The sequence below is a fragment of the Pristis pectinata genome, chromosome 16 (genome assembly GCF_009764475.1).
Source record: "Pristis pectinata isolate sPriPec2 chromosome 16, sPriPec2.1.pri, whole genome shotgun sequence".
Classification (NCBI taxonomy): Eukaryota; Metazoa; Chordata; class Chondrichthyes; order Rhinopristiformes; family Pristidae; genus Pristis; species Pristis pectinata.
This window is the reverse complement of record NC_067420.1, coordinates 21712394-21735524: the sequence shown is the minus strand read 5'-3', so window position 1 is coordinate 21735524 and position 23131 is coordinate 21712394. Positions and strand designations below refer to the sequence as shown.

Here is a 23131-nt window from a genome sequence, read left to right as displayed (position 1 = left end):
CATGCAAACAGCAGTCACAGGAGAGCGAGCAGTTGCAGGAAGAGCAGCTGCTAGCTGGCCTCACTGACTCAGTGAGTGAGGAGTGAGTCTGCTCAGTACCCCCAGCTCTGCTTGGTTTGGCCCAGCCCAAGATTGTTGTGGCTCGGTGGGGGGGAGGTGGTGGGGGGGGGGGGGTGCAGCGGAGAAAAGGCACACAGAAATGCCCTGCTCCCACCTGGCAGAAGATGCCTGCAACCCCACAGCAGCTGGCAAATCTATTCCTTTCCATGCCGCCGGTCTCTCAAATGTTCGTTCATATGTACGAGATGTCCATAAATCGAGTGTTCGTAACCTGGAGAGGACCTCTATAGTTAAACTTTTTGTTTCTCACTGTACTTTATTCTAATAAATGCCTCTCTTTTTTGTGATACAGAAATGAGACAGAGCATTAAGGCTACATTTACATTATATGTTTTACATGTATTCAAAACCATTATGAATCAATGCCATTTTAAAAATTGCAACATCAGAATAAAATTGCTCTTATGTAGCATCCTTCACATTTTCAGGACATCCTAAAGTGCTTCGTAGCTAGTGAAGGATTTTTGAAATGTAGGGCTGAATCTAAACTCCCAAGAAAGGATGCATTGGGAGCATGTAAGAATTTAAATGGGAAACAATTGTCTTACAACCCCATTTCTGGTTTAAGTAGAATTGGGTGAACGGCCTCTGGTCAATCTGCTTGGAGGAAAAATGTCGGTGTAACAAGGCTGCCTGCCATCATTTCAAAAGTCATTCTATTTATGGCCACTGGCCATGTGAAATCTTTTAATTGACAGTAGGCAAGAAGGTCTGAATCTCTGAGTGAGATATGCTTACAACTCTAGAAGGTGTATCCTCCAGGAACTAACTATTCAGTAACACACGCTTCTCAGAATCATTTATCCCTCCTCCCATTGTCAGAACAACCCTAATCATCATCTGCTTTACTCTGACCATCATCCAAGGTCATCTAACTGAGTATCATCTCTGACTGCTCTCATCTAATAGCTTTTATGTCCCTTGGTTCAGATTTGCTTGCTCACTCTCCTCAATAACCTACCAACCAATTGACCATCTGGAGCCTCTCCCCATGCCAACTCTGGCCTCAGAGGTATTCCCTTTATCCTATCCATCCCCTCCCCACTCTTCTGCAGCTTAAAATTGAAGTGTTTCCTTGTTTCCCAGTTCTGATGAAGCATTAACGCTTTTTTTTTGTCACTGATGCTGCTTTACCTCTTGAGTATTTTGAGCATTTTCTGATTTATTTCAGACTTCCAGCACCTGCTCTATTATTATTTTCATCATCACAACTCCCCTATAAAGGATGTATTGTGTGGAAAATAGAAATACATAGCCGAACCTTTAGAAAAATATTGTCTACTACACCAAGATATGGTGATATATAGAGAGTTTCAACCAGTCAATTTGAACTTGCTTTTCATGGCACAGAAATGAATCCACAATCAATCCAATGTTAATAACAATCAAATATACGTTGCCATGTTGATAAAAAAAATTACTTAATTGTTCCAGTCCCCTACCTGAAAAGAACTTTGCCTGACTCTGTTACTGAACTGGATGGCATGTGACTACCACAATACACCCACATGTGATTAGTCTTCTGAATACTTGAAGTGGGTAAAGTGGTCTTTAATGGGATTGCTGAAGGTACAACCAGAAAGTTAAGTTACCTTGGAGCGAGGAGCTAGAGTGGCTAAGGTAAGAAATGATCAAGTTAATTACATTACCCCGAAAGATATTAGGAGGATGTAGTAACATGCTGACTATATTACTCAACTGGTTAATTTTAGTAACAATCTCATTATTTTCAGAGTACAGTGAAACGGCTTATCTCTACTCGGGCTTTACTTTCACAAATTTACTATTAGTTTCAAAAATAAAGCCCACTGTGCCAGTAATAACCTTCCTGTGAAGCACATGCTAGCCACGCAAATTAAAGTATTCAAACTATCCAAGTTGCCTCCTGAAGAAATTAGCCCTGTGCATATTTGTGCAATGTATTATTTATCTCAGCATGAAATATGATTCAGAATTCACTTCTGATGCCAATATTCTTTATTAGAATCAATGACGTGGAAAGGACCCGGGGATGGAAGCTGCACCAATAGAGGAACTGTGGATGAGAAGAATGAATCAAATCATTGGAACCACCAGTAGAGACAATGAGATGAATTAGACAGAGGTCATTGCAAAGTCTCTCAAATCTCCAGTGAATACATACACTAACCCTAACTTCATCATTAATTCAGTATCGATTTACATTTGTTTCATATCATTAACAAGACATCTGAAAACTGTCTCTTTGTTTCAGGTTCGTTTACTGATTGCAGAGAAAGGCGTGCAGTGTGATGAACGAGATGTTAGTTTACCATTAACTGAACATAAAGAACCATGGTTTATGCGGCTGAACTTAGGTGAAGAAGTGCCAGTGGTAATCCATGGGGACAATATCATCAGTGATTACAACCAAATTATTGATTATCTGGAGAAGACCTTTGTGGGAGGTAAAATCTTATTACTCATCATTACATAACAGCATTTAGAGAACAGAATATGAAATATTCTTTTTAAACCATTAATAGTAAGTGTAATAACTACATGACAATCAGTGTGGAGGAGGAAAGAGGAGGTATACAGTAACCACATGTAGGTATTGCTCTGAGATATCCTTACCTTTAGCTGATGTCTCAGTGGAGAGCTGGCAGCAAAGTGTTCTTTGTGAGTCAGCCTATCTTTGACTTTCCATGCCTGCACATTGCACCACAGAGGTTTGGTAAGTACTGGAGACAACTGACCTCCTGTTCTGCTGCATGGTCAGTACATGTAAGAAATCATCCTCTTACATTTTTAAAACACTTTTATATACAATATATTTGACAGAAATTAGGGAGTTCACCTTTTGCTTGTAGTTTTATTTGTTAAATAGTTTCAGTCATGTGTGGATAGTTGCCCAGTGATATTATAAATTGCATTTTAATTCATATACAACAAAGTCTACAGAAATCTTTGAACTCAGAGAATGTTAATAAACATTAATTCTATTTTCCTTAAAAATAAATTAGGGACACTAATGAAGGGAGAATAGTATTGTGATCAACTTGATCAAATGTACATAAAATGCTTCCTTCAACAATGCTTGTTTCTGGAGGTGAGGAGGAGTGCATTGTTGTGTAAGTTAATTTGTGTGCCTACAACTGGTATTTATCAGATCCAAAATGTATCTGACTCCTCTACTCAACGTGACTGAGCTCTACTCTTGGACTCAGTCCGGAGTGGAGCAGGGGACTAGGAGGTCAGTTGCAATCTGACGTCCAGCACTTCTGCAGTGCAAAGTACAGGCACTGATGCCAGAAATGCATTGACTCACATATACTTCACTGGCGGTTGTCTACCATGCCATGGCTAAATGTAGGGATATTCCAGACCAATAGCTATGTAGGATAACTGCACCCCTTCCCCTTCTGCCTCTGCATTGATTCCCATCCTCTTGAATTTGCTTGTTCCATTTCTTTCAGTGGCTTTACCAGTTTTGGAATGGGAAAAATAAATTCAAATATTTTTGGTTTTAACAAGAAAGTGTAAATAAATGATCTTCCGAATTTGAAGACAATTCAAAAACCCTTTTATTAATCAGAACAACTTACTCGTTCTTGAAAATGTGAAGGCTGTTGGTGCAAACTTAACATTACTAATGGTGAACTGCTTGGGAGCTTGCCAGAAATTTGGACATAGGGTCATGGAGTTGTACAGCATAGAAACAGGCCATTCGGTCCACTGCATCTGTGGCTGCTGTCATGCCCATCCATAATAATCCCACTTGCTTGCATTAATTCCATACCCACCTATGCTTTGCTCATTCAAGTATCTATCAAGAGGCTGCTTAAATGTTGTTACTGTTCTTTCCTCCACCACCTCTTCTGGCAGCTCACTCCAGATACTATCTAGAAAAATTTACCCCTAAGATCCCTTTCAAACTTCCTCCATCTCACCTTAAACCTATGCCCCCTAGTTTAAGACATTCCTACCATGGGAAACACACCTAGCTTATCCAATCTCGCCTGATAACTCAAGCCCTCCATTCCAAGCAACATCCGTGTGAACCTATTCTGCACCTTCTCTAGCTTAATTATGTCCTTCCTATAGTATGGTAACCAGAACTGTACACAATACTCCAAGTTAGCCCAACAAAATGTTTTGTACAACTGTAACATGTCTTAATTCTTACAATGTCTACTGCCTGCCCTTGTCAATCCTCTTGGTCACCTTTTCAAAAAAATTAATCAAATTCATAAGACATGAATTTCCCACAAACAAAGCCCTAATCAGTCCTTGCCTTTACAAATACAAATAATTCCTGTCTCTCAGAATCCCTTCCAATAACTATCTCACCACTGATATGAGTCTCACCAGCCTATAGTTCTGTGGTTTATCCCTTCTTAAATAAAGGCAGAACATTAGCTATCTTCAAGTCTGTGGCTAACGAAGATACAAAAATCACTACCAAGGCCCCAGCAAACTCCTTCTTTGTTTCCCATAACATCATAGGATACACCTGGTCAGGCGGGTGACACATGGGGGATATATCCACCTTTATGCGCTTCAAGACCTCCAACACCACCTCCTTAAACTCACTAGCTTCCATGTCCTTCTCCACAGTAAATACAGAGAAGTATTCATTTAAGACCTCATTCATTTCCTGTGGTTCCGTACATAGTTTGCCTCACAGATCCTTAAAGGGGCCTATACTTTCGCTACTCTTTTTCTCTTAATATACTTATGGAATGTTTTAAGATTTTTGTACATCTTGTCTACCAGGGATATCTCATGGCCCCTTTATGCCTCTTAATCTCTTTCTTAAGTGTACTTCTACATCCCTTATGCTCCCCAAGAGGCTTGCTTGATCCCAGCTGTGTAAACATGACATATGCCTTATTTTTCCTGACCAGACCCTTGATATCCCTCATCAACAAAGATTCCCTAATCTTGCTGGCCCCAAACTCTTCCTATTTCACTCTTGAAAGCCTCCTACTTCCCAGACATCTCTTTGCATGCAAATAGCCTCTCCCAATCACTTCTGCGAATTCCTGCCTGATGCCATCGAAATTAGCCTTCCCCCAATTTAAGACTTCAACTTGAGGACCAGTCATATTTTTTTCTATTACTATCTTAAAAGTAATAGAATTGCGGTCACTGGTCCCAAAGTAGTCCCCCACTGACACATCAACCACTTGCCCAGCCTCATTTCCTATGAGGAGGTTGAATGTTGCCTTTTCTCTGCTGATGCCATTTACATAATTGCTTCAGAAGACTTTCCTGGACACACTTAACAAATTCTGCTTCACCAAATTCTTTAGCAGTAAGATAGTGTCAGTCAATATTAGGGAAGTTAATATCACCAACTCTATTATCCCTTTACCTACCTGTAATTTCCATACATATTTGCTCCTCTAATTCCCGCTGACTATTGGAGGGCCTTTAGTATAATCCTATCAAAGTGATCACCCCTTTCTTATTTCTAAGTTCTACCCATATGACCTCACTGGATGTTCGCCCAGGATATCCTTTCCAAGTACTGCTGTGATGTTCTTCTTCTTCTCTCAGCTCCACCTCTGTCCCACCAGAAGAATTGATACCTTGGAACATTAAGCTACCAGTCCTGCCCATCCCTCAACCATGTTTAAGCAATAGCTATAATATCACAATCCCATGTGCCAGTCCATTGCTCTGAATTTGTCTAACTTACTTGTGAGGTAATGTAGATAAATTCAGAGCATGGAGTAAAGTAAATGCTGTTTAGCCTATCAGACCTTCCACACTCCCTGTCCTGCCCCTGCCAACTTGGACATGTTTGATCTAACTTCAATATTTGCTTCAACTTTCTCATCTGTTAGACTGCTACTTTGGGTCCCAACTCCCCCCCACCCCCCAACTCCCTCCCTCACTTTTCAACCAAACAAATTAAATAAAAACATATCAATTTCTAATAGCCAACCAATATGACTCCCTTCAAACAGGGAGTTTGGGAATTTATTCCTCTGTTTTTTTGGCAAAAAATCCATAAAGGTACAGATTTAGCAAGTGCAGCAGTGGATTAGTTTAAAGGCCAAAGCTGAATTTGATTCAGCCCACCACCAAAACTTGCTTGCATTCCCCAACCCTTACCCCCAATCCTCCAAGCCCTCCAAGCACCACTCCCCCAGCCCAATCACACCTTTCATGATGCTGTGAAACCACTTGAGCTGGAGGCCTAGATACCTCAGCTATCTGGCAAGTCTTGAGTGGACAGTGAGCAGTGACTAGACCTCAGGCAGTAGATCCTGGATCCTGCCTCTGGATTGCTCTGATGGCTTTTAATATTAGCAAGGTGGAAGCAATGTTTAATTGTCAGAGATATTTCAGAACAGTAGATTTAAATAAGTAGAAAAAATTAAATTATTGAAAAAATAATACACTTGGTCAGAAAACCCTTATACTATTAGAGATTAGTTAAAAAGTACAAAGAAAAATAAACAATTAAGTTAACTGCACATACCTTTTAATTATGGCTGAGGAATAAATTATAAAAGTGGAGGGTCCAGTGTGGAATTGCATCCAGGCTCTTCAACTCAAGTGTGTTTGTGTGTTGTTGCTGGAGTCATCACCAAGCAGAGCAGGAGACTGGAAGTGCTAAACTCTGACCCCCAACTTGAACCTGTCTTCCCCATTTCAATGTGCAGATATACAAGTCAGGGACAATCTGACCCATGAGGGGGGCATCGCCATGTGTTGTTTGCTACCAAACTGCTGGCCAGAGGTAAATATACTTAAGCCCAATATCATATCATGTATCAATTCAATTTCACAAAACAATTCCAAACTTCAAAGCTACTAAAGTTCATCCTGATGCATATTGGGAGCTCTGCTACTAATACTGATTTAAAGATACCACCTTTAAATAAATTTTAAAATGGGCCAATGGGTGATCAAGCATAATCTCATTTCATGATATTCAAATATACAATGAACATTAAAACAACAGCATTGAACTACCTTTGAAACTGCAAAATTTGCAGAGTTTAATTGTTCCCATTTTTCCTTGGCAAGGCAAGACCATTGGCTGAATTACCCTCCTGAAGATCAGGATACAATTTCTTTCACTGACATCTGAAACCTGAAAAACAGAAATCAATAGATAAGGAAATAAACTCTAAATGAAGCACTAAATTGCATCAGATACATGAATAGCAGCAGACAAAATGAATTATTTAAAGGAGAACACCTTTCAGTGAATAATTTCATCTAAATTGCTGATATTTGATACGTGAAAAGAATTTTTAAACTAGTTTGTACAAAATTGTTTTTGGCTTCAGAATTCCAGAGACTGAAAGGATAAAGTCTAATTTGAAAAATAACTACCCAGATCTTATCAAAGAACTTCAGTTAAATTAGTTGGTCACACTTCTTTTCATCTCTTGGGATATTTGTCTCATTTTAATAGAAGCTAGCATGTTGTTAAGAGTGAAGCATACGAAGGTTAATTTCCTAGTTGTAGTGAGAAAAGATTTGAAGGTGGCCCAATCGAGATCATCAAAGGGATTGCTTTCAATAAAGGGTTATAGAGTGTTTCCCACTTGTTATAAAACAACAGAAATTCAAGTTAATCCCCAATTTCTAGCCTCCTCTCACAGGCTACAGCTTCATAACCAACTTCACTCATCTGACTTCCACTCCAGCCTTTTATCTCGAGACCCAACCACCATAATCCTTGGCTCCACAATTCCTGGACCTGACTTACCGATCCCAGATCTTGATCTGAACTTTGTCTCTGACTTTGACCCTTGACTTTGAATGCTGGATCCACATATTGGTTGTCCTTTGACCCAGTTTTGCACTTCCCCTTGCTCATTGGCTCTACATCAGGGAAACTCTGTACTCACCATAGGAGCAATTCAAAGCTAGTAAAACAAGGCAATCCAGTGTCCACAGCTACCCAAAATGGAACTTGAACTTTTTTTCCATACACTGTGTGCAATTTTAATAATTATTGCTAGGTTGCTATGTAAAGAAAGATACTAAATCAGTAGACTACTTTACATCTTGCTCAGTATCCTTTTCCACTGAAGACCCAGCAACTAAGCTTTGAATGTTCAGAGGGATGTTCTCCTTTCCTTTGCACAAATATTAAAAATTAAATATTTTCCTACCACCATATAATAGATTAATATATTCATATTTCTTTGAGACAATATTTTTTCTCACATGCCCATCAACTCCGTCTGATTCTCCCACCACCACCTACACTAGGGGCAATTTACAAAAGCCAACTAACCTACCAGCCTGTCTTTAGAGCACCTGTAGAAAACCCACATGGTCACAGGGAGAACATGCAAATTTCCCACAGCATTGAAATTCAGGTTCTTGGAGCTATGCGGCAGCAGCCCTAAATGCCCTGTCATTATACTGCCTTTTTATTTCATTTCTCTTTTCTAATGATTAATCAGAACAGCCACCCACATATCAAATGACATAATTAGTGCCTTATGAAAATTAGCCATTACAAAAAAACTCAAAAGAAAGAAAGTCCAGTGCTAGTTTTATTTTAATGTTTAGGAACAACATCAGTATTCTGACTAGCTCAGCAGGTGGATATTCCCAGCCAGTTGAAACAACAGGACATGCAAAGGCATCAACAGATTAATGTAGGGAGACTTTAGATCAAGAGTTTCTTTCCATAGCATTAAAAATGTCTTTATTAATTTATCTGACAAAATTTTGTTGTCCATTTTTTGCTCCATGCAATACTTTGAACAAAGGTCCTTTCCAAAAAAGAAATTCTCTTTCATTGGAATATGTCAAACAGGAGCAGGAGTAATCCATCCGGTCCTTTGAGCCTACTCCACCATTCATCAATTCCATAGCACCATAGAATAGGACCTTCAGCCCACCATGTTGTGCCAACCTTCAAACCACTCCTAAGACTAACTAACCCCTTCCTCCCACATATCCCTGTATCTTAAATTCCTCCATATGCTTATCTAACAATCTCTTGAACTTGACCAATGTATCAGCCTCCACCACTACCCCAGGCAGTGCATTACATGCACCAACCACTCTCTGGGTGAAAAACCTCCCTCTGTCGTCTCCCTTGAACTTCCCCGCCATTACCCTAAAGCCATGCCCTCTTGTATTGAGCATTGGTGCCCTGGGAAAGAAGCGCTGGCTGTCCACTCTATCTATTCCTCTTAATATTTTGTACACCTCTATCATGTCTCCCCTCATCCTCCTGCTCTCCAATGAGTAAAGCCCTATAGTCTCTCCTCATAATCCATACTCTCCAATCCAGGCAGCATCCTGGTAAATCTCCTCTGCACCATCTCCAACACCTCCACATCCTTCCTATAATGAGGTGACTAGAACTGGACACAGTACTCTAAGTGTGATCTAACCAGAGTTTTGTAAAGCAGCATCATTACTTCATGGCTCTTAAACTCGATCCCACGACTTATGAAAGCTAACACCCCATAAGCTTTCTTAACTAACCTATCCACCTGTGTGGCAACTTTCAGTGATCTGTGGATATGAACCCCCAGATCCCTCTGCTCCTCTACACTGCCCATAATCCTACCATTTACCCTGTATTTCGCCTTGGAGCTTATCCTTCCAAAGTGTACCACTTCACACTTCTCCGGATTGAACTCCATCTGCCACTTGTCAGCCCAGCTCTGCATCCTATCAATATCCTTCTGTAAGCTTCGACAGTCCTCCACACTATCCACAACACCACCGATTTTTGTGTCATCTGCAAACTTGCTAACCCACCCTTCCACCCCCTCATCTAAGTCATTAATAAATATCACAAAAGTAGAGGTCCCAGAACCGATCCTTGTGGGACACTAGTCCCACAATTCATGTCTGATCTTTTACCTTAGCACCATTATCCAGCATTATCCCTAAATCCCTTAAGCTACTTAATACCCCAAAATCTAACAATCTCTCTTGAATGAACACTATGACTGAGCCTCCACAGCCTTCCAGGGGACAGAATTCCAAAGGTTCACCACCTTCTTAGTGAAGAAATTCCTCCTCATCTCAGTCCTAAATGTCCTACCCTTTATTCTCAAACAGTGCTCCTAGCTTCACTAGGAGCTGGCTTGGACCTATTGAGCCGAATGGTCTTCCTCTGTGTCATTGTGAGTATAAGCTTACATTGGGTGGGATTTCAGTGATAGAAATCAGATATGGTAAAAGAAATGAGATGAGAACTGGAATTGCTGTGGAAACACAACAGTTGGGGTATAGAGATGCAGAGGAGATGGGATCAAAAGGCAAGAAGGCTGGAACAGAAGAAATGGACGAGAAGGGAATTTGGCCTAGTCTTCATTATCTGAAGAGCCAGGAGATACAGCAACAACATGGAGGAGGAGCAACACTTAACAAGAAGCAGCCAGTTAAATGAAGAAACCAATAGGGAAAGCTGGGGAGACTGTTGAACAGATTATTGGATCTTTCACTGTGTACTCAGGCCACCCCCTCTACTGGGTGACTTTTTTCCTTTCTTTCCCTGCTAATTCTTTAAACTTACTTAGAATTAGATAGAAATATGCAGCCCAGAAGAAGGCCATTCAGTCCACATGGTCCATGCTGGCATTTGTGCTCTACTTGACTCTCCTCCCTTCTTTCCTTATCTAACTCAAACAGCATAACTCTCCTTTCCTTTCTCTTCCCTTTATTTGTTTAATTAGCCTCCTTTTGAATATATGCATAATATTCACCTCCATCACTTCTTGTGGCAGCAAATTCCACATTCTCACCATCTGGGCAGAGGTTTTGTTCAAATTCCCTATTTGCTGGTTAGGTGGTTATCTGTGGTATGTAATTTTGCTATGCCTCAGATGTGGAAACATTCCTTTGGTATCTACTCTATAAAGTTTATATAATTTTGAAGAGTTTAGACAGGATTTGCACTCAACCTACCCTCTGCCTTCTTTAGTAATTTGTGCTTTTTATACTTCAAAATCCTTTTGTTCATCTTCCTCATTTAAATTTTTCTCATTTTCTAAGTAAAATGGGATAACATTTTTTGTATCAAAATCAAATCTCTTATATCTATTAAAATTTTTATGTCAATGACATGTGCTTAGTCTGAAGTTTATTAATATCAATTCTATCATTCATATTTACTTTTATTAGGAACATTTGGTTCTATTTAAGGTTTGAAACATTAACTGAAAGTTGCCTCAAGCTGTTTCTTTTCACTAATACTCCACTCAAAGTTGCTAACAATGCCTTTCCCCATTTGTAAAGCTGAAATTCCCATATTGGCAATGCTGCCTGTATGTAACTCATTTTTCTATTTTTTTTTCCTCTTTATCATTCCTATTTATCATTCCTATTTATACAATGTATTTATTTTAAATCAAATTTTATTTTTGTTTAACTCATTTCCTGCTGAATTTTGTAATGATCTATTTTTTGTAATTTTTCTGTTGTTAATGAAATATTTATTTAACAACTGAAGATGAATTCTCAAGTTGTCTCCTGCCTTTGAAGTTGAGTACAATGAAAAAAAATCAGTTTGTATCAATATTACAGCTTAATGGATGATTGCATTTGGTATTTGCCTGGTTTATTTTGTCAACAAATTTACAGAATTGAACAAGTGTGATAATATCACAAATATTTTGAGAAACTCTCAAATAGGTTATGGTCATTAGAGCACCAAGATTGTTACCTCCATTACACTGATAGTTTTCCATTTATCCTTTTTGTAAATGTGCAATTGCAACTTGTGCTAAATGTTGTTGAATTTTACAGCTTCTTATTCATTGTTAAATTCGGGTTCATCTTTTATTGTGATTGAAGAGACTTTACTGGGACACAGTCACATGGAAGAAAAATACTTTTTGACAAGAGCAAATAGTCTGAGACTTCTATGTGCACCAGCGCTGGTGATGACTTCATTTTAGCTGATTAATTAAATCGAAAGCTTGAATTATTGTACATGTTTATTTGTCATTAGAACTTTGTTATTCTGACTAAACATGACTGTTTTTCATACTCATCTGAGAATCTGCTTTACCAAAGTCAAGAAAATGCAGTTCAAGGAACTTTATGTAACATAGATTCAATGGGGAAAATGTTTACATATGCAAGTTTGTAGTGAACATTTAGACAGCCATTTTTTTAATACTGCACCTAACCAGTTCTGTGAAAATCATCCTCACATTGAAATGAAAGAAATTCATTTGAATGTAATAACCTAGAAACTACAGTTGACAAGAGTGTAAAAAATAATAGCCCTGAATTTGTACGTATAATGATGGGGAGACAACTATTCTGTAAAACTGCCAACAATTTTTGGTGTTTAAAATTTCAAAGTTAAATGTGGAAATCTGGAAATTGCTGCCAATAATACTGTATTCTTCAGCAGCATATTTTGGTTTTGCAGAAGCAATCAACTCAGAATTAGCAAGTGGACATAAACTTCAACTTCTTTCTCCACTACTTTGATTGTAATAAAGAACCTAGAATAAATGCTGAGCCTTTTTGAAGAACTATAACTATATTTTTTTAATGATGCTCTAAGACATAACTACTGCTGAACAATCTCTCTGGCCCTGAAAAAAAATCTAATTTTCTATGTGTGTATTATTATTTCTTTAGAGCAACATTCGCAAGTTCAGTAAGTTTCCTAAAGTGTTTATTATATTTCAGCTCCTATCTTTATTCAGTGAGTATATCCCAATCTTTATTTTGCCTTCTACAAATTGTTTTAAAAGCTAAATAAAGTTAGTGATCTTTACTTTCTTCATTGATGCCTGTCAGAATTCTTTATTCTGGTTGGCTGCTCACTTAGCTTATAAATGTCATTGTTGCTAAACTCCAGTGACCCCATATAAAAGGCACCTGTTTACAAAGAATAGGGTCAATCTTCATGGGTAGTTTTATTCACTATCATTAGTTAGTTTCATGCATGTACTCCAGACCGTAAAATCCAAACTTGCATCATTTGCATTGTTATAAGCATCAAGCACCAATATTATACACTGCAATTTCTAGGTCAATAAGTCAATATAGAAATTTCCTATATAATAATAATACCTATATTATATATACTGTACCTATATAATAATACCTATATAAAATAATACCTATACAAGCTACAACAGCTCAAGTTAAAAAGTATTAGGAAACAACATAGTAAAAACATTTTTCTACATTGATGATTTTATCTGTTGATAATTGTAATTTGTTTACTGGTTCTAAGTAATTACAATCAATATTATATTTTTTATATTTATTCATCAGTGCGAGGTAGGAAATAGTCTTATTTAAATGTAGATAAATATAGACTGGAAAAAAAATAATTGAGTTAACGGCATTCAATCTATTATGTTTACCACTCATAATGAACAGTTCAATATATCTTGCAGATATATTCAGATATATTATTGTACTATAGAGTATTGCTATACATTCTGAAGTATGCAAGCTACATATGATTAACCAAGAAATACAAATAAAAAATGATAGTTTAATTACAGTGCTTTGCTAACGCTGATTGATTTAGAAGGGCTAAATTTAATTTGGCCTTTAAGAACATCACATAATCATGTATTAAATTCTAAAGGCTGGAAACCGCTAGGGGTTTTGGGGAGTGTTGGTTTAACTTTTATGTGTGGGTGTTAATTATGTGAGATCTGTTTAGCTGTTACTTACCAAGACAGAGTTAAGTTATTAGAACATTATTTTGTGTGGGTGCATTTTTAAATTGCTGTTGAAATGCATTTTATTTAATAAAGTTACTTGATTGAAATGTTCAGTGTAATTACATAGTTGCAGACTTTAGTAATTATATAATCCTAACGAAATAGAAGGACCAAAATCTTTTTTTGGCAATGCCTGATTTATGTTATTTCACTTACAGAAAACTATGCAAGGTTAATTCCAGAAGCAGGAAGCCTTACATATTCCAGAATGCAACACTTTAAAGACCTGCTTGATTCCCTTCCAATGGATGCCTACACTCATGGTTGTATTCTTCATCCAGAATTGACCACGGAATCCATGATCCCAAAGTATGCCACAGCTGAAATCCGCAGTAAGTTAATGCACAAGCACAAAATGTAAACACTTTGGAAAAAGACTGGCTTCCAAGTACAATTGTCTAGCAGTTGTACAAGGTTGGTAATTGACAATTGTTGGAGCAAGTGCTAATTTCGAAGGTGTTGAAATAAATACATTTGGTAATTGGTGGGCTAGAACCAGAAAATGTCATTTTATCAGTTTGCTGCTTTCAAAAATGTCTTCACTCTTTTATTAATATTCTTCAGCAAATTGATTCTGATACCTCTGTGTGGATTGGGCTCTGTCTTCTATTGTATATTAACAGTAAAAAAAAACAGAAGAGTTTATAGCCTGATTAAAAGACAAAATAAATATTTAATGGAGGATACTAAAGGAGGATTTTGTCAAAACCGTAATAAATGGCACAGCGGCACAGCTAATAGAGCTGCTATCTCACAGCTCCAGCAACACAGGTTCAATCCTGACCTCCGGTGCTGTCCGTGTGGAGTTTGTATGTTCATCCTGTGACTGCATGGGTTTTCCACATGTACTCCAGTTTCCAACTTCACACATTTGCATGTTTGTGCAAACCTGGCATGTTTGTAGAAAATGTTTTGAAGGTGGTGGAACAAGTTAGCAAAGCACATCATAAAGCACAAGGTATCTTGAATTTATGAGCAGAAGAAATAGGGAACTGTGACAAATTGGGTTGCTCTTTTATAGAGCCAATGCTAAAGGCCATCTTCTGATCTTGCTGCTTTATGATTCTATCTCCCTCAGTTCCACAACACATTATACTAATTATTTTGTATACTCAGAGCAACAAAGAATTGGAGATAAATACTCTCTTGATAATTTTTCCCGACACACAAGAACAAATATAAAAAACAATAGTTGCTGCATTATTAAATGTTATGATCAATTCAAAATAACATGTGCCCAGGATATCCTTCCAACTTAACATCATTACTGTGCTAGAAGTGCAGCAGTTAACACTATTTACACAAGTAATGTAACCAGTGCTTCCTCCAAAATTATGACAGCTTCTCCAAGAAAATTCCCAGGCTTAAATACTTCAAAATACTTTTGGACAATGTCATGGTAAGTTGACAAATTTGGCAATACTACTTTATTGCTTGCTTATGTTAGAACACAGTGAACCAAATATAGAATCTTTTTGAAATAGCCATCATTTTAAATTCTTTCATTAGAGTAATAATGTCAAATGCAAAGACAATCCTAACTAATAAAGGGGTAATTGAAATCCCCTACGACTATAAGTCTATTCCTCTTACTCCTGATAAGGCTTTGAATTATCATATATTATTTTCTGCCTTAATGGATATTGAAGGTTGATATCTGAGCATTTTGATTTGTCATCTTAGATTATCTATTATGCATCAAAGTATTCATGCTGATGACCCGTAAATAGATCAAAATGTCCTTCGATTAACCTTCAACAAAGACTGCAGACAGAAATAATTCTGAAATCATGATTATAGCACTTATGTATGTATGTACTTATGTGCATATGCATGTACATATACCAAGTTATTGTGAGAAGCAGTCAGCTTTCCATGGCTTAACTACAAAACATAGCTTGACAAAACTAAAACTCCCAAAATAATACTTTGTTCTCAGAATATTTACACAGTCAAATTTCAAACTTTGGTTTTGGTGCAATGTTCTGCATTTATTAAAAGCACAGACATGCTAAAGAGATGAAGAGGTAGTAAATTTGCTTGTATAACTACTCTGTTAACAAAATCATTGCTGCACAGTGTATATTTTTTTTTATTTATCACAGTTAATTTGGAAAAAAATAACCAATAGTCTTCTTGTCGAATGAATCCAGTCCACAAAGTTGCAATTAGAGATTTGTCACTATGACCTTCCCGCTCCCCTGACATAATCATAATTCCAATTTACGTGATGTTAATAATTGTGAAATTCTCAGTCTCCCTGTTTGCCTCTGTGCCTGTCTTCCAAAAGTGCTAATCCATTAAATGATGTGCAAATTGTATTCAGTTTTTTTTAAGATGGCTTTATTGATTTCTATTTCTCATTTGGACTTCTCTCCTCCTGGGACATGCTAGCAGAGTCAACAATTTCCCCTACCCTGGGCGTTTTGCCATCAACCACAATGCACTGACAGCTCCTCGCAACCAACTTTGTGATGCTCCAACTGTTCTGGTGAGCCCTTGGTGGAGCCCTTGTGTATCCAAAATGAGCTGTTCTTAACATCAATACAGCACAAGTTAAAAGTAACCATAGTAGATGGAACATTAAAGCAGAATCTAATGTACTTGTTCAAATTAATATAGAAGATCCCTGGTGCTATTCGAAGATGAACAGGAAGTTACTCTAAATTTTTTGACCAACATTTATTCCAGAATATATATTGCCACTACAAATTAACTACACATTATCTCATGATGTCTGTGGAAATTGGCTGTCTCATCCACCTACATTTTTTTGTTATACATGAAAATGATTATCTGCAAAATTCTTGGGGTTGGTTGAGATTGTACAATTCACATGGATGACTTATATACATATTCATTTCAGACTAAGTAAGGACAGCACACATTTCTGGAAATTATCATTTGAAATCAATTATGGACTTTTTAACATTTTGTGGCTTGCCCATTGGTAACTTCAAACAGCTGGCAAAACCATACCCCAGACTTTGCCAGCTGTGAAACCTCTTAAGGTCATATAAAGTTTCTGAATATTCCTGACATTCAAATACTGTTAAAAATCAGTTAAACATTTTTTGCAAATATTAAAAAATAAATAACTAAAATACTTAAAAATATGTAAAAATACTTAACAAATAAAAACTGTAGAGAAAACAATTAATTAAAAAGATCTATATTACCCTTTCCCTCTCATAGCCCATCCTCTCTATTCAAATGAATGGGCTCAGCAATCCTGCATTGTTCCATCTCATCAGCCATTGTTTGTGTTGTCAGATTCCAATCACTTCCTTCAGCTAAGCATTGTAAGTTCGTAGTCACCATCTATCACCTTGACCAATATTTCCATACCGGTATTGATTTATTCCACCTCACCCCCAACCACTTTCTCAGTTGAAACAGGATATTTACAACTTTGACCTCTGGTTCAGACTTGAACTGCTTTTCCAGTCCTATATCTTGCCCATTGCAAAGCCTAACTGTTTCCAATTATGTAGAATGACCCCATTATTTATCTACCCCAGAGCCAGGCCATTTACAGATAGTTACATACTTATTTTTGAAAACTGGAACTAGGCTGTGTACTGCTTATCTTCAACCTACCCAGCGATGATGGGCCTCTTTCTATGCTGTAAATTTCTGACATTCTGTTCTAATTGCTGTGGAAAGCCTTGTCCAAACCTTTATATTCAACTTCCCAGAGTTTTCCTAGCTGATCTTCCATCCTCCATCCTTGGCAAATTTAACTAATCCAAAACTTTGCCCTCCATATTCTATTCCACACCAAGTTTTTTCTATCAGTATGTCTCCCAGAGATACTGAAGGATTAAATTAAACAAAGTATTTTATTAAACAAAAGAACTTGTAGAAAGGAAGAGAGCATTAGTGCTTTTTTGTGTGCATACCCACCAGACAATGGTTCCAGTCTGTTCAATACTAATAATGTGGGGGGGAGGGGAGGGAGGGAGGGCAGTTGTCATATAGTGCATTTCTTAAATGGGTACACATCCAATATCTCAAAAGCCATATATGTTAAATCCCGTATTTAATAAAGTAAACAAAAAAGAAAACAAACATCCAAAAATAACCATCCAGATTCTTTGTACGTTTCTTAAAGGAGTACACACCAATATTAGATAAGGTCAATGCCTAAATTTGCTGCCGTCTAGTGGATTCAGGTCTGTGTGCCTCTAAAAAAAAATCCATTCAAGGCTTTTCCCTTAATCATTTTTTTAACCATTGCAACCTTTGCAGAACTCTGTCCTTTAACAATGTCCTCCTCCATGTTCCAAATGTTCCAACTCCTTTTTATGGCAACCTGTGTGAAGTTGCCTCCTTAAATCCACCTCCCTCCAGTTCCCTCTTCTCCTTTCATGTCATCTTTAAAACTGCAGCCTGATCAAGCCTTTCTGCAGTGCTTTTTTCTGCAGTCCTTAGCTTTCAAGGTTGCATCATATAATCAATATGGATTGCCAAGTAAAAGCAGTGAATACTTAACAATCATCTCCCAGTTAGGTAATTTATGAGAGAACAAAGAAAAGGAAGTGGAATGAGAACCATAGAAACATAAACAAACCTTTGAGCATTAAGACAAGGAGAGGCCATTGTACATTCTCCACTTAGTGTGACTGGAAAAGAAAATTTTTAAAGGTTAATGTTCTAAAACTTCAATCCTTTGTCATAGAATTAATTATTGGTGGAGAGAACTTGTAATGGGAATTCTTTGCATGCAATAACAGGCTATATTTAATAGAATTAATAGATTTTCAACCATGAGATATATCTCAAGTTGAAACGTAATATGCTTTTTTGGCTTAGTTGGTAAATAGCACAAATTCCAATGCAGTGAAGTCACTCAGAAGGATCAACTTTTGTGTTTATCCCCTTGAAGTTTCTAATTCACTACTGCCATACAAGGATAGAGGAATGTCTTCTGCCACGAACATGCCTCTTTACTTAATAATCTGTGGATATCTTTAGAGTCTAGCAAAGTGCCACCATTGCTAATTAAAATGTTCTACCAAACATATCTATTAATTATGTTAGCTGGTCACTTCTTTCTAGATTTGATGATAATTTAATTTGCTATTTTTGAACCAGAATGGGTACTAGATATTTTTCTCATGGTTTCTTTAGATAAATTGAACTTGCTTCTACAGAAGTGTTCCTAAAATATCTGCATGTCTAGATGAATCTGTTAATATGACATATCTTTTCCTATTCTTCAACCCACCCACAGGATATTTTCCATAACTAAGACATCCAAATGCTACAGGGCTGTTTCATATGCCTTTTCCAAAATTCACAATAACTGTAGGTCATGTTCTAATTATTGCTAACATCAGATTTTCTTTTGTTCTAGCATATGCTCCCATTCATAGGAATCTAAATATCTTTACTCCATTCTGATTAATTATGAGAGTCATCCATTTTTAAAAATGATATGCCATTCTATTTTGGAAAGTTAGAAATTCTTGCTTAACATAAATATTACCCCATTCTGTCAGATTCAATCCCTTAGCCAGGTAATTTGCCCTCATAATAAAATCAGAAGATTTTTACAATACTCAGCAGGCCAGGCAGTATCTGGAGAAAGACATAAAGTACACATCTCAGGTCAATCAGAACTAGAAAAGTAAAATCAAGTGGTTCTTAATTTGCAGAGAAGGGAAGAGACAGAGAGAACAAACGGGATGTCTGTGATTGGGTAGAGGCCAAGGTTGCCCAGGAGACACAACGTTCTTGCTGTCATCTAGTTCATAGGTAAATGAAAGGGGAAGACAAAAGAACATGCTGAATGTGAGATGCAGAACATAGCACTTGCTGGAAATCTGAAACAAAAGAGAATGTTGGAAACACGCAACAGCTGAGACAACATCTGTGGAAAAACACGGAGTTAATGACCTTTTATTAGAACTGACCAATTCTAACACAAACAGAAAAGGCAAGTTATTGTAAATTGTTGAACTCAATATTAAATCCTAAGGGTTGCAACATGCCCAGCATGAAAATGAGGTGCCATTCTTTAAACTTTTGTTGAGCTTCAGTGGAACAGTATAGGAGGCCAAAGGCAGGGCCTGGGGGTGGTGGGGGAGTGGGGTAGAAAATTAAGAGACAGGGGATTGGAAGCTCAGGTCACCCTTGCAGACTGAACAGAAATATTCTGTAAAAGAATTACCAGAACTCATGGAACAGCACCCTATTTTCCATCTAGGCATGTTGCTGCCCTTGGGCAGCATATTCAGGGGGAGGACAAGAATAAGATGTCAAGCAGTTTTTTTTAATAATTGAAACTTAGTGTAAATTGTAAACCAATTTATATTTGAATTGCTTTCTGAGTACAGGCCTACATTAATATCATGAGTCTGCAGAGAGATAAAGACTAAAAAGGATTACTAGCACACTATGCTGTCAAACACATAAAACCACAAGGAAGAGTTCCCTGCAATTTAAATAAGCATTATTGCACTCCTATTGCTCAGTAGCACTGTGAACAGAAATTAGACAACTAATAAATGTTAGCGTTTGTGTTTTCATATGTGATGGGGAATATCAGTATCTGGCTATGTGTGTTTAAAATATGTTTTACACATATAGAATTTATTTAGAATATCAGCCTGGCCCTCCCTTATAGACTACTGGACAAGACTAACCATGACAAAAAGATAAGATATATTTTGTTAGTCACATGTATATTGAAACACACAGTGAAATACATCTTTTGCGTAGAGTGTTCTGGGGGCAGCTCGCAAGATTCGCCACGCTTCCGGCGCCAACATAGCATGCCCACAACTTCCTAACCCGTACATCTTTGGAATGTGGGAGGAAACCGGAGCACCCGGAGGAAACCCACACAGACACAGGGAGAACGTACAAACTCCTTACAGACAGCAGCCGGAATTGAACCCGGGTCCCTGGCGCTGTAATGGCGTAATGCTAACCGCTACTCTACTGTGCCTGCCATACACTACCGTGCCGATCACTATAGTTTGGAAATTCCATACACTGGAAGATTCTACTCTCCTGGCTATTAAAGGATCCAGGACCTTAGTTGAAATAAAATGTCTGGAATTTTATAAAAGCATAGTCAAAAGCTTGGGTTTCAGGGAGGATCTCAAAAGGAAGAAAGAGACAGAATTACAGACTTAAGGCTGGAGACCCAGGTGAAGGCAGATAATCTTTGCAAATAAAAAGATCTTTGAAGGAACTTGAACGATAAGAGATCCTGCTTTTCTAATCCCAACCATACTGCAAGTTGGGAAACTTCAAAGGGCTCCACCAAAACTGTTGCTTTGTCTCAACAACCCAAGTGATATATTTCATGGGAGGAATGTACTCCTCTACTTGTAGTGCCTATGTGACTCCCTTCTTGCACTGTGTGGTTTAATGCTCATGGCCTTAGGGTATCTAGGGATGGGCGAGAACAAATTTAAAATTAAAATATAGTGCTTCACCTTTAAGGGCCTGCCCGAAACAGATTCAGACAACTTCCCACCAATTGCTCAACTTGTCTATGCAAACCTTCATGTTGGTCTCTGAAGAAAGCAAGGCCCTGTACATGGCCCTTTCATCAAAAGACAAGCCAAGGAGCTCACCACAGCACTGTACTTACAATTACCACAGAATCAATAGGCAGTTAGTTGCTGCTTGAAAGACACTGAGGTCAACGTTGCAATGATCCACACTCCCTGGATATATGGGCACAAAGATAAACCTGTGGCTGTCCAGGCATCTGTGCAGAGGGACTCTGTAACAAAAATGCAAGTTCAGCCCCATGCTTAGCAGCTATCAAAACTATCAAAGAGTTTGGAATTTATGCAAATATATCTGATACACACAAATATTGAAAAATATTCAAAACCTATTTAAAAATAATCACAGTGCAGTATGGCGGACAAAGCAGTTAGTGTTGCTGCCTCATGGCTCCAGTCAAATGCTGAACTCGGGCACAGTTTGTGCAGTTTGAGTGTTATCTCTGTGACTGTGTGTGTTTCCCCTGGGTTCCTCCCACTTTCCAAAAATGTGTTGATAGGTTAATGGACCACTGTACATTATTCTTTAGAGTAGGCAAAAAGAATCAAGGTGGAGTTGATGGGCATGTGTGAGAGCGAATAAGTTGCAGAAGTGCCAGGAAATATAGGGAGAGGGAATGGGACAAATGGGATTGCTCTCCTGGAAAGCAGCATGGACCCAATGGGCCAAATGTCCCCCTTCTTTGTCAGCATTAAAAAAAAATGAAAAACATAAACAACTGAAAAAGTTAACAAAGTTAAACATATTTGAAATACGAGAAAATGATTAAAACAATAAAATGGATTTACATCACCATTTAAACCCTTTGAAATGTGGGCAGTGCTGTGGCACAGCTGGTAGAGCTGCTGCCTTGCAGTGCCAGAGAACTGGGTTTAATCCAAGTGCTGTCTGTGTGGATTTTCCATGTTCTCCCTGTGACCGTGTACAGTTCCCCTCGGTGCTCTGGGTTTCCTTCCACATCCCAAAGACGTGGGTTAGTAAGTTAATTGTTGCCTGTAAATTGCCCATTGTGTGCAGGTGAGTGGTAGAATCTGGGGGGAGTTGAAGAGAATGTGGGGAGAATAGAAAATGGGATCGATGTAGGATTAGTGCAAAATGGGTGGCTGATGGTCGGTGCAGAGTTGATGGGCAAAGAGGCCTGTTTCCGTGCTGTATTTCTCAGTGACTTTAACTTAATTCATTCAAAATATGCAAATTATCTGAAATGTTCCTATGTCCCTGGAGCCATTCCTTTCTATTAAAATGAATGAAGTCATTGAACTTGCATTGGGTCTAAAGTGGAGCAGATTCGGTTAAAAGATTCCACTGCTGGGGGGAACTGCAGGAAGTAGGCACTTCTCCCACTGGAATCAGGAATCAGCAATGGAACACAATCAGAATGGCAGCAGGTCTCATTTGAAGTATTAACTGTTCTTCTATCCACAGATGATGCCTGACCAGCTGAGTTCTTCCAACATTTTCTGATTTTGTTTCAGATTTCCAGCATTTGCAGTTTTTTTTTTAAGTTTTCATTTATTGGACCCTGAATGTTTTCTTCAGCATAAATATAAGTGCAAGGTGATCTTGGAGTCTTGTCCTTTATTACTTCTAGCTGTTAATTGCCCTTTTTATCTGTGGGAGTTAAATGAAGCACAATTCCATTTCATTTCTTATGTGGTAGAGAGGGGCTGGCATTTAGATTGGTATTTTAGTCTAGGGTCGACATTTGTATGCACTATGTTGATGGTCTAATAGAAAGCCTTAAGTGGTGTAGTATAATAGTAGAGTATTGCCTCCTGCATAGTTTCTGGACTAATCAATCCAACTTCAGG

General features: G+C 37.9%; 1 protein-coding gene across 1 annotated transcript in view; it reads left to right on the top strand.

The window, feature by feature from the left end:
• The window catches only part of gdap1l1 (ganglioside induced differentiation associated protein 1-like 1), a 45484-nt gene that overhangs the window by 10394 nt on the left and 11959 nt on the right, over positions 1-23131 (top strand). Inside the window, exons 2-3 of the mRNA XM_052031095.1 lie at positions 2354-2546; positions 13949-14122. Coding sequence (XP_051887055.1) covers positions 2354-2546; positions 13949-14122 — 367 coding nt within the window. The remainder of the gene's footprint in view (positions 1-2353; positions 2547-13948; positions 14123-23131) is intronic.